The sequence below is a fragment of the Tenrec ecaudatus genome, chromosome 9, assembly GCF_050624435.1.
Source record: "Tenrec ecaudatus isolate mTenEca1 chromosome 9, mTenEca1.hap1, whole genome shotgun sequence".
Taxonomy (NCBI): domain Eukaryota; kingdom Metazoa; phylum Chordata; class Mammalia; order Afrosoricida; family Tenrecidae; genus Tenrec; species Tenrec ecaudatus.
In genome coordinates, this window is record NC_134538.1 from 79,141,038 (window position 1) to 79,158,965 (window position 17,928).

The 17,928-nt window shown below is 47.2% G+C and overlaps 1 protein-coding gene across 2 annotated transcripts in view; it reads right to left on the reverse strand.

The window, feature by feature from the left end:
- The window catches only part of CREB5 (cAMP responsive element binding protein 5), a 491,776-nt gene that overhangs the window by 101,192 nt on the left and 372,656 nt on the right, over window positions 1-17,928 (reverse strand). For both annotated transcript variants that reach the window (XM_075558234.1, XM_075558233.1), the window contains exons 6-7: window positions 17,251-17,377; window positions 12,421-12,531 (exon numbers count right to left, since the gene is read on the reverse strand). In XM_075558234.1, the coding sequence (XP_075414349.1) occupies window positions 12,421-12,531; window positions 17,251-17,377 (238 nt within the window). The remainder of the gene's footprint in view (window positions 1-12,420; window positions 12,532-17,250; window positions 17,378-17,928) is intronic.

Sequence of the window (17,928 nt, forward strand, 5' to 3'; positions counted from 1 at the left end):
GATCCTCCGCGAACTGGGTTCAACCCTGTGTGATCTTGGCATTTAACTCTGTGAGCTCATTTGAAATGGGCTGCTTAGCTGATAGACTGGATGGGAGTATTGATGAAACTAATACATGTAACCGCCTATTCTAAGTGCTTCCATGCAGCTCCTCTTGGGAGCATCGCCACATGGTGATTCAGCCCATGACAATCTCTTCGCAGATGCTTGAAATCATTCCAGCATGCATTCCTCCACGTGACAAAGATGCTTTACACCAGTGGTCAAGGATTTCATTTTACTTAGATCAACACTCGAAGCCCATGGAAGAGGCAGCCCAGAAATGAAATAACACATCGCCCTGGGAAATTCTGCTACAAAAGATTTCTTAAAAGTGTTAAGAAGCAAAGATGGTACTCTGAGGAGTAGAGCACGCCAGAGGGCTCCTGGCCCCGGGTATTTTCAAGCCTCAAAGGCATTTGAAGGCTATCCAAGGGCTCGCCAAGATGGCAGGAAGATGGGTACCTTCGGATTAGGATCGTAGCAAAGAATACCAACCACACGATGAGGCGCCCGAAGAATGGCCACGTTGGCTTGGGAAGAATCGCCAGAATGATCTCTAGATGGTACGCTGGGAAGTTCCACTCCATGTACTTTGGAAATGTAATCAGGAAGGACAGTTCCTAGACATGGACATCCTGCTTGGTCAAACAGATGCCAGCAAAAAAGAGCTAAGGTCCACAGGGTCTGCGACAATGGGCTCAGACGAAGAACGACCGTGCGGATGGGACAGGAGGTGGCACTGTTTGGTTCTCACAAGGTCATGATAAGTCGGAACAGAGTGGATGGGCGCCTAACAATGACAGCAGTCTCACGGGGCAGGTGTTCTGGTCCTTGCCTGGAAAGATCCACCCGACTAGTAAGGAGGGTATAAATAGTCCTCGTGGGACTTCCATGGCTTTTTTTTTTCCTCTATAGCTTTCTCACTTTGATTCGGCAGTCTTTAGCCATCCGAGTTTAGCCAATTTAAATCCATCCACTGATACGGTGCGTGGTGCAATGAAAACTGTCAGAGGTTGATTTGTCATCAACGGAATGAGAGGAGTCTCTGTGTAATCCTATCTCTGCCAGTTACAAATAGCTCCCTCACCCTAGTTTTCACTAGGTTACTTTGTCGATATCTATTTAAATAAGCAATGACTTGGTTAGAGAAATACTGAAAATGTGAAGAGGCACATTAGTGTTCCGAGGGAGCCAATATTTTTGCATTAGATAAATTAAATCACTCTAAAAATCAATACTACTAAGGATATTTTAAAAAATCCACACTCTCAAAACACTGAGTCGCCAAGCAAAAGAATTGTACCACTTAAATAAATAAAACAGCAATAAGAAATCTCCTCACTGACTATTTCTTTTTTTAGGGTCTGAGTTTAGTCTCAAGTACAAAATTATAGTGAGCAAAGTAATAAAACGGATTAATTGATGTAAACTTAAAAAATTAAGTACTGAGAATGACAATCTGCTCTGTCATTACTCCCATGGATTCTGTTACTAAACATAATTAAGAAAAACTGCCTTAGAGTGCAGACAATTCATCAAAGAGAAAAGCAAATGCCCAATGAATGCAGGAAAAAGATGTTCAATGCTACATGTCATGTAAGAGACAGAAGCAAAAATGTCGTCCTAAGTGGCAGGCCCCAATTCTTCTGAGATACATATGTTAAAAGCAGGATTAAAAAACTAGATATTAAGAAATTTGACAGTATACAAAGCCTTGAAAATGTTTATCCCCTTTGACCTGGCAATCCTAATTCTGGAACACTTGTGAGGATGGTACAGGACCAACCCATGTTCTGTGCGTTCTGTCCCTTAGGCTTGCTATGCATCAGAGCAGACTTAAGAAAGAATCCGATCAGATGAAATCATTTCGGATGAGTTTTCCAAATTTGTTTGTTCTTTGTTTTTATAATCAGAGGGCTATTTTAGTGGAGAAAAGTCCACGTGTGTAGAAGTGGACAAAGAAAGCAGTAAAATAATCTATGTGATATTCATCAGATACGTTGTAAAATGATTTAGTATGTTTTCAAAAGCTACCTGATGAAATGGGAAGAGGCACATGGAATGAGTTCAGTGTGAAACAACACAAAGGCAAGAGAGGAGCTGACTGTTCGGTGTGATTCCAATTTTGATCTGTTACATACATGGACAGGAAAAAAAAGACAAAGAAAATCTCCAATTTCCAAAGCTGACAATCTCCAAAATGACATTCGGTTTGATTTTAAAAAACCAACAAACTGATGAGATGTTATATGGATGATTAAATAGTACCTGGACTATGGACAAACTCAGAATTGCAGAAATAAAAATTTTAAAAAATATATCATAACATCATGGGATCCATGAATTTGTATAAGAAAAAAGGTAGTAAACCCCTATGCCCACACCAACCAATTTTGAGTCCTAAAATCTCAAAGTGCCTCACTTTCAGATGATGCCACACCACAGGTCCCCTGGTCTCCGCCTGGGACTTCTCCATAGCAAGACCCTTGGCTGTAACAGGGAGAGCCTCAAATACCAGCATAGTGATTTAAAAATTGTGCCCAGGATTCTCTCCTGCTCACACAAAACTCTCACCTGACTTGTCATGGGACCTAGAATTCTACCATTTGTGAATCAATGGTCTGAGTTAAGTCTTGCCTGCTCTCTGTCAGCACAATAGCCCCATCTATATTGATGTATGAGATTCTCTCTCTATTAGCAACACTTCCTAGTGCACCAACCATGTGCAGGAGAATTCCTTACCCAGGACATGGAGTTGAATCAAATCGACTTTTGTTCTCAAGAAGCTTAAAGATTGACAGTGAAGTAGATACATGGACGATGAATGACCACACAATAAAACTCTATCAAACTCAAGGGCACATTGGGAGGGGGGAGCAGGGAGGGAGGGGAAAAAAAAAGAGGACCTGATGCAAAGGGCTTAAGTGGAGAGCGAATGCTTTGAGAATGATTGGGGCAGGGAATGTATGGATGTGCTTTATACAATTGATGTATATATATGTATGGATTGTGATAAGAATTGTATGAGCCCCTAATAAAATGTAAAAAAAAAGTAATAAAAAATAAAAAATTTTTTTAAAAAGAATGTTCAGATGTGCTTTACACAATTGATGTATGTATATGTATGGATTGTGATAAGAGTTGTAGGAGTCCCTAATAAAATGTTTAAAAAAAACACCAAAACTCTATCAAACTCAAAAACAAACTCACTGCCAATGAGTTGACTCCAACTCAGAACAACCCGATATGACAGAGTAGAACTGCCCTTTGTGGGTTTTCAAGACTAAATCATTATGGGACTAGAAAGCCTCATCTTTCTCCCAAAGCTTTGTAAAGCAAGGTATAAGCAATAACAAATGGTATCCACCCCAGCAGAGGGTGTGACTTATCTCTATCTCTCTGGGGCATTAGATGAGGTTTCACAGGGAAGGTGCCCTTGAGCAGAGTCTTGGAAAGGAGGTGAGGCGTCTACAGGGGTATAGAGAGATTTCATACAAAGGAAGTAGAATATGATAGGCAAGGTGAGAGCAAGAAACCTGTAGGAAAATACTGGGGTCGTGGGAGAGGGCTTCAGAGTCTCACTCTGGTGTGAAGACATGGTTTAGAAGAAGCTGGAGAAACACAGGACCAATTGGGGACTTGAAAACAACAGAAACATGCACCCATTGGAAAATGCAGGTGGCAGAGGGGATGCAGAAGTTAAAGAAAAGGGTACAAGTGGCATGCATGGCCAGCTCTGAAATTCTCTCCGAGTGTGGCCCTGTTCCCCTTACACTGCAGGTCCAGCTCTTTAGTGGAGTCACGAAGCACCTTTGCCTCTTTAATATGTCAGATGGATGGAAATCTTGTCCTTATTAACTAAATACATTTTCTGCTCCAGTGACAGCATGTACACAGTAGACCAAAACAAAAAATTTGATATGCTTTTATAGTGTGGGAGTTAGCTATCCTCAGAGCTTAGGGGCTCACCTTATTCAGACTAAAGCAAATACAATAGTCACCGAGTCCTATTCAGCTTGCTTTTCCAGCTAACAGTGGTGGGAGGAAAGGCAGGTTCCAAATATTCTATGAAGAGGGGAAACGCACTCTCTGTTACCTTTGGACTTGAGCATTGGATTCTCTCTGTCACTTTTTTTTCCCTTAAAGAAAACAAAACTCCAAACCTTTAGAAAAATCTTCGCTTCCTCGGCTAAGCCCCATGCTTCACCTCCCACCACCCGACAGGCCCGATGGTCTGACAGCCCTTCCCATCTTCCCACGTAGAAACCAAAGGAAAGCAGAGGCCTCACCCCAACGCCCTAAGCAAACTTGCATTACTGCTCTGGCAAAAAAAACCTTGGAAAGTATAAGGGACAGAAATTCTAAGAAAAAGGCTGAAAATGTATCTCTGCAAAGCAGAACTTGTCTGTAACAAGATTTGTAAAATTCCCCCTTTTTGCTTCCCTCTCTTTTCCTGCCTCTTCTGGCACAAGCTGAACTGATTTGCACGGCGTCCCATCGCTGCCAGGGCCACACGTGCACGCACATGTCCACAGCCACACAGGAGACAGGACCGGCCTGAAACCTCGGAGAGGGGGTGCGCCCAGGCAGCCTGTGGGCAATCGCTTTGCTCGGATGCCTCTGACTTCAGACTTCGAGAACAAACACAAAAACAAGACCCAGCCATGCACGTGCTGGGCTGGGTGACAGGCCTTGAACAAATATTGGGATTGCATTCCACTTATTGTCATGGTTACCAAAAACAGGGTGGCTCCTGGCAGAAAGAGGAAGAATGAAAACTAGAAAGACAATGAGTCCTAGGCCAATGGCTGAAGTGGCCATGAGGGGCTGTCCGTGAGCCCGGAGCCCGGGAGAGCGAGAGAAGAGACGCGATTGCACTTGTGGGAGCTTCGGCCGTTTGTCGTTCTCGGCTGGAACCCACCCAACAGGGAGGCAGAAGGCCAGGCTGAAGATCTAACTTCAGGAAGATGACAGGCAAGAAAAAACTCAGGAGCCTTTCTCTGTAACACGCGGCGGCCCCATGAGTGGACACCAACTTGACAACCATTGGGTATGGAGTTTGGGGGTGTTTGGGGTTGCATATTTGTGAGCAAAAAGCTAAGTCGCACGCGGCACGGGGCAAACCTCTGAAAGTCCGAAAAAGATCGACACGGGACCCAAGCACACAGTGAAGTTTGCTTTGGAAGGTGGCGAAGCAACTCGAGACAGTGTGTACTGGATGCCAGGAGAGGAACGCCGGGGTGCAGATAGAGCCTGCTGTGAGGAGAAGTCAGAATGGCTTGGTGGTCTCACGAAGAATCACTGGGCATCGGGCCCGTTCCCTTGGGATTTCTCATAGTTGGCTTCCGGCCCTCTCTGTTACAAAGAGGAAAGGCGGATTGATCCTCCTCCCGCCTCACGGGCTTTGCCACACTCACCAAACCCTGCCGAGAATAAAGCAGGAAAGCTCTCCACTTCTGGTAGTTCATCCCTGCAGCCATCAAAGGCTTTCCTGCCGATGCCTGCTCAGCACATGGAGAGGGAAGTTCAGTGACCTCAAAAATTGGGAATCTGGGTTCTCCTTCCCCTTTTGCCATTAAGAAGCTGTGTGGTTTTGGACAAGACACTATCCTGTGTCTCAAAGCAAAGGACTGGCTGAGACAATTCCTCCTCCCCCAAGTTCTGTTAACGCGGTGATTCACACCCAACCGCGAGGCTCTCAGATGCCCATTTCAGAGACAAATACAATGAAATGCATAACCCCATGCAGCTACAGGGCCAGCCTGTTCTGTAGGAATATAAATGAATAACTGCTCGCTCGTATGGGTGATCTCATATCTATCTCACCATAAAAGATATGACAAACGGTAACAGTTTATCTTCTGAGTGTTAATGGTCAAAATGACAAGGCCAGAGCGAAGGGTCTGTGGGTACTTTCAGCCCCGGGAAGAAGAGCTGGACCTTCTATTCAGTCTCAGAGGAGTGTTGTTGCTTTTATTCCATTCATAACAACAAAACCAAAACCCAACTCACTACCCTTGATCGAATCAATGCAGACTCCGAGCAGCCCTAGAGGACAGGGAAGAACCGGGTTTCCAAGACTAAGTCTTCACAGGAGTAGAAAGCCTCGTCGCTCTCCCTAGGAGCGGCTGGTGGCTTCGAACAGCTGACCTTGCTGTTAGCAGTCCGATGTGTAACCAATACACCAGAGCTAAGCTCAAATTCAGGACTTGTCTTGGCCACATCGAAATATGGAGAAGGCGCCTCTCCGGGTCTTAGGGGATGAAGTCTAAGGAAGCTAATTAAAGCAAACTTACAAAAGCTAACAAAAGTCAGCTGGCACGGAGTCGATTCCAAGTCATGTGTGTCGGGTAGAATGGTGCTCCATGCACCTTCCTGGGGACCAGAAGGGGATCTTTTGATACAGAGGAAGGGGAACAAAAGCAGAGACCATCTTTGCGCTGGGACTGGATGTGTCCGTGGATGAAGCGGAAAAGACCAATGATCGTCTCTGCGTCTATAAAATCGAGATCGTAATAGTACCCTGTTCACCTTCCCTGGTCTTTATGAGGCTTCGCATGAGACAGTGAATGTGGAAGCCCTTCAACTAAAAAAACAAACAACAACAAAAAGCAAACTCACTTCCATTGAGCAGATTCCAACTCATGGCAATCCTATTGGGAAGAGTAGAGCTGCCCCTGTGGGTTTCTGAGCCTGGAACTTCTGAGCCTCGTCTTTCTCCTGTGGACAGGCTGATAGGTTTGACTTGACCTTGTGCCTCTTTAGCAGTTCAATGTACAGGTCATTCTGCTTCCAGAGTGCTTAGCCAAACGTAAAAGGCTACTTATATAAACTCATAGGATGATCATCCCCACTGCTGGACAACCATGTGGTGAGAGGCTAGAACCAAGGAGCCTGTGTCTGAGTTCACATCCCAGCCCCTCTTCTGCCTGCTGTGCGCATTTCCACAGGCTGCCCAAGCTCTTGGTTTGCTCACTTGTAAAATGAGCTGAAAGCCAGCACCTCCCTCCGTAATGAAGCAGGAATTAAACGGGACCACACAGCACAAGATGCTTAGCATAGTCCCTGTCGCATGCTTAATATATATATGCTTAATTAATGTTAACAATTGCCATTGTCCATCGTGGTGTTTTAAGAAGGCAAACTGTTTACAAAACCAAAAAGTCCAGGTGCTGTGCTATGGACCGGACTGCAATCGTGGTGACCCTGTGGCCTCCGTGAGGTTTCCATGGCTGGTCTTTGTTGTTTGCTTGTTTTAAGTGGCTCTGCAGGCGTTTCTTCTAAGGCACCTCAGGGTAGAATGGAGCCGCAAGCCTTTCAGGGGGCGACTAAATGCTTCATCACCCTCTGCCCCATCCAGGGGCTCCAAGGCTCACACCTGTTAGTGAGAGGGTGATGGCTGTTGTAGCTGCCATTAATTCTAACACTTTTACATATTGGACCGTGGTTCTAAGAATGGCGGGGGAGGGTGATTTCAGGAGATGGTCGGGGAAGTGGTCAACTTAAGTAGGTCCAGCCTCCTATTCTCTATCACTGGCTACAGGGGCACAAGGCAGCCGGCACAATTCAAACATTAATGCACGCTTCCTTAAAGTCTGCAGCAGCCCCTGCCTCACCACAAAGCTTCTGAGAAGTAGACAGTCTATTCATTTACCACCATTTCCATCCCTGCACTTTGAGGAAGTGAAGCTGGGGTTGACTGAAGTAAAGAGGCCAATCGAATGGCTGCGTTTCTCAAGAGTGCTAGAGAGATGTTACCTGGAGACTGACTCTTCCTGTGTATAAAGTTTCCAGGCAGAGTCCGTATGGGGCCAGGCTCCTCTGTGATTTATCTGTGGACAGTGGGTGGCCCCGGGGCACTGTAGGCAAACAGTTATCCAGCCCGATTATTAGGGAAGGGAAAGGCAAACACAAACACACCCAGGTTGACATTCAAAACAAAGTGGATATTTAACCACGATTGCTCACTATACCGGCCCAGTTCTTGTCTGCCTGTCAGCCAGGAGGAAACCAGACCAAATAAGACGCGCTAGTGGCAATTCATCAGCGCAGCCAACGGTACAAGCACAGCTCTGGAGAGAAATGTCAGAAGTGGCGTTTGGGCTCATCCTGTGTTTCAGGGATGGCCGAATCTCCCGAAGTCTTCTCTGGTCTTGGTATCCTTGCCTGAGAAACAAGTTAGGACTAGATCCTTGCTAAGTAGCCTTTCCGTCTACAAGTTCCACACCCGCTGGTCTTTGGACTCTCTTTCCTTCGTCTACCTGAACTCATGTCTAGGTGCGCTTGGTGCTGGGTGCCCTTGCAGCCCATCACGGTGGGGAGCCAACCATATAGAATCAGCCAGAGGGATTTTTAATAATAGTAATAGCAATGGAAAGTGTAAAAAAAATAATAAAATGTTTGACTAAAGAGGCAGTGTTTCTGGGGTAGTCAGAGAAGCCACACAGCTCTACTTACAGGAAGGAGATGTTCAATGTGACTAACCACTCCATATCTTTTCCAGATTATCAGGATGTTAAATGACCCCTGCCATCCTTGTCTCTCATTTGGATATAAACAGAAATGACCCCAAAGGGATTTGATATAATCTGTTGGTTAATGACAACTAGTGGCTGCAGAATATATATATTCCTCTTTTTTTTGCAGAATATTTTTACTCAAAGGATAAATGTCATGATCAGAGGAACTTTATCATTGAGACATCCACCTAAAGACCTGGCGACCCACTTGTAGAAGCCAATCAATAAACATCCCATGCAACGCCACCGTTTGAGCAGCTCCATCGGGCTTATGAAAGCAGACTGCCTCATCGGTCTCCAGTGCAGTGGCTGCTGTGCAGGCTTGAACCACTGACCTTGCCACTGGCAGACAAGCATTTAACCACTGAGCTACCAGGCCTCCTCTTTTCCCTTTGAGGGCTAAAAATGCCAACCAAGTACCCAACGATGTCCTTTCTAGCTGACCCCACTCTCATGTCAGATGCCCACCAGTCCCAGAATCCAGCAGGGAGAATGTTTGCGGAGGTCAGAAAGATGGAAGGACCACACGGCTTCGCATCTGCTCTGACTCCCAATGAAATCCAAAATGTGTGGCTCTCTTGTACAGTGACAGCCCCACGGGTCTCTTGAAAAAATAAATCTCCCTAAAGCCCAATTCTAATCTACCATGAATTCGGATAAAACAAGCTTGTGCCACTGTGACGTGAGTACATTGAAGTACACTGCGTGAGACTTGAAACCCCAACCCGGAGCCCTCGCCACTGAACCGATTTGGGGTCATGGCGACCCCATGTGTTCCACATTAGATCAGAGCACCATCGAGTTTTCTTTGCCGGCATTTTAATGGTAGCCGATCACTGGAGTTCTCTTCTACAGAACTCACTGGGTAATCTAAGTCTCCACCGGTGTTATCCAGGGAACTGATCGGACCAGAACACTGGCTGCCGTGCATTTTGAGTTAGCATCCACTGGGCTCCTGCTCCGTAGACTTTATTAGCAACACCAATTCTGCTCCTTCTTCACAATAGAAATGGCTGGTTTGGGGGCAAAGAAGCCGAGGAATGCACATGGGCCGTCAATGGTCAGCAAGCCTCTAACAAGGTCTCAAGGGGAGCGCAAGCCTGCCTTCGACCTTTGTCCGCTTGCAAGATGCCCAGGTTTCACCAGCGATTCGGAGCAATTGTTTTTGTCAGTGGGCAGCAGAGAGTGTGAAAGGGACAGCACGACCCACAGGAGACCAAGTCTGCAGAGTTACTGTGTGAGCAACACGACCCTCTCCGCTCACCCCGCCCCGTAACTCTCTGGTTACTTGCCTGCTTGGACCCAGTGCATTGATCGCAATAGCCCGTGCGTGACCTTTTCGCAAGAGTCCTTGAAAACAGCGAACGGAGAGTCTTAGCTGAAATCTGGAATCCATTCCAGTCTGACACTGGAAGAAAATTAGGTACAACAACAAAGCCTCCGTGCACATAACCCTGGGAAGGCGCTGGCGGACGTGAAAATCATGGACCTTTTCAGTTTGCCCCTCCTCCACGACCTTGCACTTCATACAAAGCTTCCATGTGAATGGCCCAAAGCTGCTGGAAAGTTCTGGACAGTGAGGACACGGCAGGGACTAGTTGTTCCCGTGAATAAAACAAGTGAATGAGAAAAGACCAGAGATATTCCCTGACAGGTTAAAATCCACCTACTTAAAACGTTTTTCCAGACTGTGAAATAAATTCTATTATTTCAACTGTAAGCGGTCAATCTGACCATGTTTTCCTTTGACTTGATGTCCTGGCAGCAATGCATGCAGGGATGGGAGCCGGGGCCGAGGGGAGAACTGCGTTCCCGGAGGCCCAGCCCCATGCTGGCCCCAGGAGCGCTCATTGACTGGGAACATGAATCAGCCAAGTAGCAGGTCTGCTCGGTACCTTAACTTGATAACCATTTTGGAGACGAGGCATTTTTTTTCTTTTTCCTAAGCACGGAGTAACTGCTCTCTGGTTGGGGATGAAATCACTCACTAGCAACTGGCCATCTCCTAGATGTTATATCGTTCCACACACACGCATCCCTTCCTATTTGGGGAAACATGTCCTTTGATGGCAAGAGCAGAGCGTAGGACACCTTGGAGTTCAGGAGTGATACTGGGCCCAATGAAAATCAAGGAGAAGAGGAACCTGGTTCAGAAAAGTGTTCCAGAATCTACTTAAAATGGGCCAGATGATCCCTCCACAGGGACAGGGACCCTGAAACAAACAAGACCAAGTCAAAGGAACCCAGCTGGGGGAGTCCATCCGCCACTCGGCAGAGCATCGCTTCATGCACATGTGTCACTTAATCTGGTTTGTTTTTCCTAAGTTCCTTCACAGTTTTTTTTTTCCTTAAAAAAAAAAAAAAAGGTAAATAGCATTACTTTGGTCTCTAAAACATGCCAGTGTGAGCTTTACTCGGCCAGCAAGTATTTGGTTTGGCTCCGAGGCACTGGAGTTGAAAAAATATTTGCCGATTCCAAAACGCTTTAACGAGCTTGGCTGCAGGGGCCCCTGCCATCTGGCACTCCATGAGGGCCATGGCCCAGCAAAGAGAACTCTCTGGACCAGAGGGGCCAGCACTAGGAGTTCCGGCGCTTCCTTGGGTCAAGAAGCCGCAAGGAAAAGGAGCGAAGTTTCCATGGGAAAAGTGGCCAGCGCAGGCATCCAGAAAACCCCTGCAGTCATTGAAAACGGAGTCACTGGACGGGACCCCACTCCCACTCAGGAACTGATGGCGTACTTTCGGACCGTCAGTAACACACGTCCTCACGCTCAGCATTGCAGATGGGCGTGCCGCTGTGGGTCCACAAACCTAAAGTAGGTCCGAGCTGTAACCCCAAGGAGCCAGATCCAATGACGGAGCCCAAGTTTTTTCAACCCCCCCGCCCCCCACCGTGTATTCCATTGTCACCTGACACCGGACTAATTGTGGTGCTCAGAGTTTGCACGACCCCATGAAATATAACCAACCAGCACGTTTGCTTTAGGTCACAGCGACTGGCCAGCATCACTTTCATTAATGTTTAGGAGCATATTGTTGGGATGGAAAACACTGGTTTTCTTGTGACAGCATCCCCTATGTTAAAAGCCACGCAAGGTTATCACCTGACAGCATGTCTTTTTCAGTGAGTGGCTGCGGCTAACCTCTAAGCCAGCGGTTCTCAACCTGTGGGTTTTGACCCCTTTGGGGATCGAATGACCCTTTCACAGGGGTCACCTGATTCATAACAGTAGCAAAATGACAGTGATGAAGTAGCAATGAAAATAATTTTATGGTTGGGGGGTCACCAAAATATGAGGATCTATATTAGAGGAATGCCGCATTAGGAAGGTTGAGAACCGTTGGTCTAAGCAAAGCAGTCTCTGGTCTTTTCATATCAGTGTTACATCTGGCAATTATTACAAAAAAATGTAAACTATTTCTATAATAGTAGGTGTTTCAGGATCCTGTTGCAGTGGATATGGTGAGGGTGGGGGTTGGGGCGGGATCCGGGGAGAGAGGTATCGCATTGTCACTACCTTGAAGGAACAGAAAGCCTAGATTCTTTTTATTTCATCGTCTGAGCAAATGCACGCATGCTTGGGTGCCTCCACCCCAACGCCTACGAATTTTCCAGAACTTCCAAATGTCACTGTCGCCGACACCACACGCTGATCCAACACTTGTTAAATGACTATTCCACGCCAAGGGTCAGTAATAGCCAATAGCCTCAAAGAGCCAATCTCTCCACTACCTTTCCACAGAAGGACCTGTTCAAGGAAACAGAGACTGAATGGCCTACGTTCACCAGAATTTTGGAGACCGAGTGGAAGTCCAGAGAGTCCGGATATCATGAAAGGGCAATTGTACGCGTACTCACCATCTTGGCTTCTGAATGCATGGGCTGGACTTGGGGAGAGGCACAGGCGTTATTGAGATTTGGCCCTTGCATCCCCATGATGTTGGAGTTCACAGACATTTGTCTCTCCATCTAAGGCAAAGAAAAGCAACAAAATTAGAAGTCCAGCGAAGGCAGTCTGTCTCACACCTGTATTTCTCTTTCCAGAGATCGGTTCAGCATTTCTTTCAACAACTCCTGAGACTCGGCCGAGCGTCAGCGATACACTTCAAAGTCTTAAATGCCAGCACATATATGAAGCCTCCAAAGTTGTGCTTTCTCTAGGGCAGTGGTTCTCAACCTCCCTAAAGCCGTGACCTGACCCTTTAATACGGTTCCTCATGTTGTGGTGACCCGTATGTGGGCGTATCTGCATGTAGGCAGACCCGCCTGGAGATGGATAGAGGAGCGGTATTTTTGGGTCCTAAGACCACCGGAAATATAGTCTTAGGACACCCCTGTGAAAGGGTTGTTCACCCCCAAAGGGGTCATGACCCCCAGGTTGAGAGCCACTGCTCTAGGGGGGATGGCCCATACTTGACGGGGTTGTGCTGTCCAAAGAACTGGGTGTAATTTCAAGAAAATTACAGGCTATCTCCATTTTTGTGGACATATCACAACCACTAACCATGGTCACTTCTACTGTTGTCAAGAAGAAACGATGTGCATAGGAAAAAACACTAATATCAAAGGATTATCTCTAATGATCTATATCTTCCTTCTCTCAACTGTATACAGTAAACATGGACCATTTGGGTAAGAAGGTCAAAAACAAATGTCCAAAGTAATTCTGAATACCAGTGGTCTCAAAGATGGTGGGAGTCCTGATCTCAGTAGCAAACAAACACCATCACAATGACCCAGCACAGAGAATTGAGTTGGCGTCTCTAACTCTTCCCTGGTCAGGTCATCAAGAGACACTTGTAGGTGTTGTTTGAGGGCTCACAGCAGGGAAAGGACCTGGGGGAGGTGACCAAGCCATTGAGGACACGCACTGTATGACATATGAAGGTCTCTCCCACCTTGTCCTTCCACTGGCCTGTCATTGTGTTTAGAATTTACATCACCCAAATCAAGTCCTGGCATCTTTATCTCTAGAATGTCCTCTCTACAGAGAAATGCAAGAAACCCTCTATTTTAGTCCAGGATGGGTGTGTCTGATGAATGACAGTTTCTGTTCAGTGGGGAATTAATACTTTTCAAAGAACTCAACTAAAATAAGACTACTTAATATGAGTTTGTCTCAGGAAAGGAAAATGCTTCCACGAGGCTGTCCGTTTTTTGTCAAATGGTAACACCAAACAAAGGTCAAAAGGTTCAGAGACCCAGGTTTCACTCCCAGCACAGCCTAAGTGATCTTGGAAAACTGGAGTTGCTGATCCCCACAGGTATTCCAGAAAGTGGCCATGAAAATCTCATACAGTGAAGCGCTGGAGGTGCCACCACCAATCCCACTCCGGTCTGGTTCACGTCAACTCATAGCAAGCCCATATAGACTTTCCCAGACTGCGACTCTTAAAGGAGCAGACAGTCTCAAAAATCTTTCTCTTGCACAGTGGCTGGTGGGTTTGAACCACTGGCCTTGCCTAACACACAGGTCTGCCAGAGTTCCTTTTCAGAGAAATGGTTGAACTAAAGGCCCCTTTTCAGGTCCCCTGCATTGTTTAGATTCTACGACTCTTTAATGTCTGCTGTGTCTATACCTCATGGGCCGGGTGATCTGATCATGACATTAGTTTGAGGATTAGCAAAAGTGCTGATTAAAATCCTTCTCAGAGAGTCCTGGCTATACTCCGTGACACTACTGCACCACGGGCCTTACCTTCTCCTTCATTAGCTTATCAGTGGTCTAGCAGTGTATGCTGGGTGAACTATTTCAAGGACAGCTTGGAGGAGAAGTTCCTTTACATTCCAGAACACTTCAGCAAGATGTTTGGGCCTTTTCAACTTAGTAAAATTCAACGTGCGCGCACACAATCCAGTGTACCGCCAAGCCTCCAAGCAACCTAAGGGCGCATACTTTTGAAGTAGTGCTAATGGCTTATAAGTCCTGCTTCCCAACTCTGGATGCACAGGTGAGTTGACATGCCCTCTGGTGCCTTATTCTCATTGGTAAGCCCTCCTAGAGCATCGCTAAAGCCCAAAGGATCTCTCGGCTTCAGTTTTCCAAAGGAAGATCTTCCAGAATATGTAAGTCTTCCAAGTTACTAGTTATGTTCTACCACAGAGTGGTTAGTGCCATGCATTTGCCACCTCTGGATCCAGACATCAACAGCAGTTTGATTTTTTTTTCCAGGAAACTTATAGTCCATGACTATTTCTCTGGAAAGGAAGGCTTAACTATCTACTTCTGAAAATCAGCTAGTTAAAGATCCTGTGGCTCACGATAGCCATATCTGTAACCGATCATAAGGATGATTTGTTCGCTTGATCAAAGGTTCACCAGGAGTTGGGGCCCTACTCAATGGCAACGGGTACCAGCTTGACTATTTATTCCCCGAACTCACAACATGCTGGCTTTAGCAAAGTTAATCAAGTCGAGTATTCAAAGGGGGCTGCCATCACGGTCTTAAAAATGCATTTTTACCACACTTTGCTCTAGTACCCTTATCTTCAGTGATCTCTTCATGAAGGTGAGCGTCCTTAGGGCCATGTCATAAGAACGAATCGTTCTGAGACTGGGGCTGCGGTGAAGTGGAGAACAAAAGGGACCTGATTGAGAAGCACTGTTCTCAACTGACACTCACTGTCAGATAAGTGCGCACACATCATGGACCGAGTGGGAAGCTCCCGTTGGGATGACCACATTGACTCCGGTCTACAATGACTCTTGAGCAGGCAAGGGAACTTTGGCTTCTATCCTGAAGCATCAACAGGAAGCCCAGTCATATGACAAAATGATGGGAAGATACTGGCTTTTTTTCTGTGCTCTTTCAGCCCAAGTGTCCACCTTAGCCCCCCTGAGAATGGGAAATATTTTAGCCAAATGGAGGGCGGGAGCAGTCACTATGGTGGTACTTTCCTGCTACATGCATAGAGATACCTAAAAAGAAGCTAGTCTTGGGCAAGTGGCATTTGGAGCCTAAGTGAAGGCCAAGGGAGCCAAGGGAAGCAGTAAGTGGCCGGAGTGTCCACACACTAGTGCATCGATGGCACTAGTTTCTGCATCCAAGGAGGTCTAAGGGGAGAAACGCAATTAAAGTTGACTGGCTCAATTTGTCCTTCTGGGTCGATTTTGCAAAGGCTGTTTCTACATTATCCGGTATCTACAGTGGACACGAGGTACATTTCTCCAAACTAGGGCCATTCTGTCCCAAGCTCCCTACCCACACTGAACACCAAGGAGCAAGTGACTCTTCCAGGGGGGTTAATCTGAACCGCTCAGCATGAGCTGAGATGTGAATTCTGCTCTCAATTCTTTACTCATAAGCTGCGTGACATGACACAACGCCATTGGTAAAGTGGGTTGTAGTTTGCTTTAATCTGTAACATGGGTACAACAAAGGTTACTCTTACCATACACCCCCTCTCTAGGGGGTGAAATAACAAAGTGAACAGGAACCAGTCAGAAGCCAAATTGCTCTGCGCGATATTGTAATATGGTTACTCGTGAAAAGTATTGTAAGTGGCAGCGTGGATACAAAAGTCACAGAAGTTACTGGGCTTTAGAGACCTGTTGTGGTCTGTGAAGAGTAAGATGAGCTTTTTTTTCTTTTTGAGATTGATCCTAAGGAGTTCGGGATAAGAGGTAAAATGTACCCTGCATCTCCTTTTCCATTTAGCTATCTAACGATTACACATCGTCTTCTAACGATGACTGAGTGAGACTTCCGGAGTGAGTCTACCTGGGTTTAAATCCTGACAGGATGACCTGCCAGCTATGTGACCTGAGCCAAGTCACGGGGTCCCTCGGTGCCTCTGCTTTCTCATCTGTAAGATGGGGTGGGAACTGCCGGCCTCCTACATGTGTTTGTTTTGCGAGCTAAAGGGAGCTACTGCGCGGGTCCTGCGGTGGATGAGAGCGTGGGCTTGGGGGCCAGGGTTTCTAGAGCTCCACGAGGAACGCCGTGCTTCTCCACTGCGGAACTTATTTGCCTCGTGCTCGCCTTCAAAAGCTTGGCACAGTAGCGGTGTCTACCCCACAGGCCTGTTTCCAGTGCTGCTTAGCCAACTGGGCAGCACATAGCAAGGCTCCGTAAGTGGTTCATACAACACGACAGGCATGGATCTAGGTTTGCACTATGCTCGTTCCTCTAGACTGCTTGTGTGCTGTCTAGACCACTGGCTGCAATTTAAGGTCACCTGGTATCAGCTCCAGCTGTGGACCTAACGAGTCACAAAGCAGTGTCCCATTTCCTGGGGCTGTGTGTGTGTGTGTGTGTGTGTGTGTGTGTTTAGGCTCACTTGCCAGCAGCAGAAAGATGGGGCCATGAAAGCGAACACATCTCAGGGAAGGGCAGAGGAGGCCCTCCAGCGAAAAGGGCAGCGGGCTCAATTCTCCATTCAAAAGAAGCTGTCTTCTTGGCCAGCTGTGACACAGCAACAAGTAACGGTTGCCATGGAGCCGCTTCCAACGAGGGGATGCGTGCCAGAGCAGAGCGCTGCGCCACACCCACCGACTTTTCCATGGCTGACCTTTCGGAAGCAGACCCTCGGGCTGGGCTGGAACCATCAACCTTTCAGTTCGTGAACTAGCATGTGGACCACTTGCACCCCCCAGGGATTTCCCAGTGAGCCAAGACCCTCGCCTTGCCTTTCCTGCCAGGAGAGCAGCATGTCCCAGGGAAGTGAGGCGCACCGTGGGGCACTTACTGGCATAAGGACCGCCGAAGAGCCGGGCATGGTGGGGTTGGGCAGGGTCCCGGGCATGGAGGCTGGCATGGGCTGTCTCTGTCTGTTGTGGAGGTGTAGCAGAGAAGATAGAGAGCCTGGAACAGGCCTGGAAACAGAGAAGAAGTCACATTAGGCCCGGTGCCCTGGGCAGGAGACGCAGTGCCCGGCGTTCCGGTTTCCAGAACCAGCAGAGCCCACACCGTCACGTGGCCAGCAGATCAGACCCACTGGAGCGAGAGCCACCTAATTGAGGATATTAGGGAAATAATAACAAATAAAACACCAGCCTGATTTCCTTTGCTGCTTCCTGGTTAATACATCAAATTCCACTCCACTTCCTGGACTCTGTTATCTCGCTGGTGTTCAGTAGACAGAGAGTCGGTCGGTCGGTCAGTCTCCTACTGGCCCCACACTACGGGCAAGGGACGTTGGGGTAAAACCCAGCATTTTCTCAGAGGCCTCTGACCCCTGGCTTGTCTCCAAGGTGAGGCCTGCACCTACTTGATGGGTCTCTGCGCCACCCTCGACCACACCTCCGCCGCGAGGCGGCTTTGCCACGCTTGGCTCAGGAACATTTTCATTCTCCGGAACGGGCAGAGCAAACTTCATTCATGAAATCCCAACCGAAATCCATTTCAACATCTCTGTGGTTCTCTG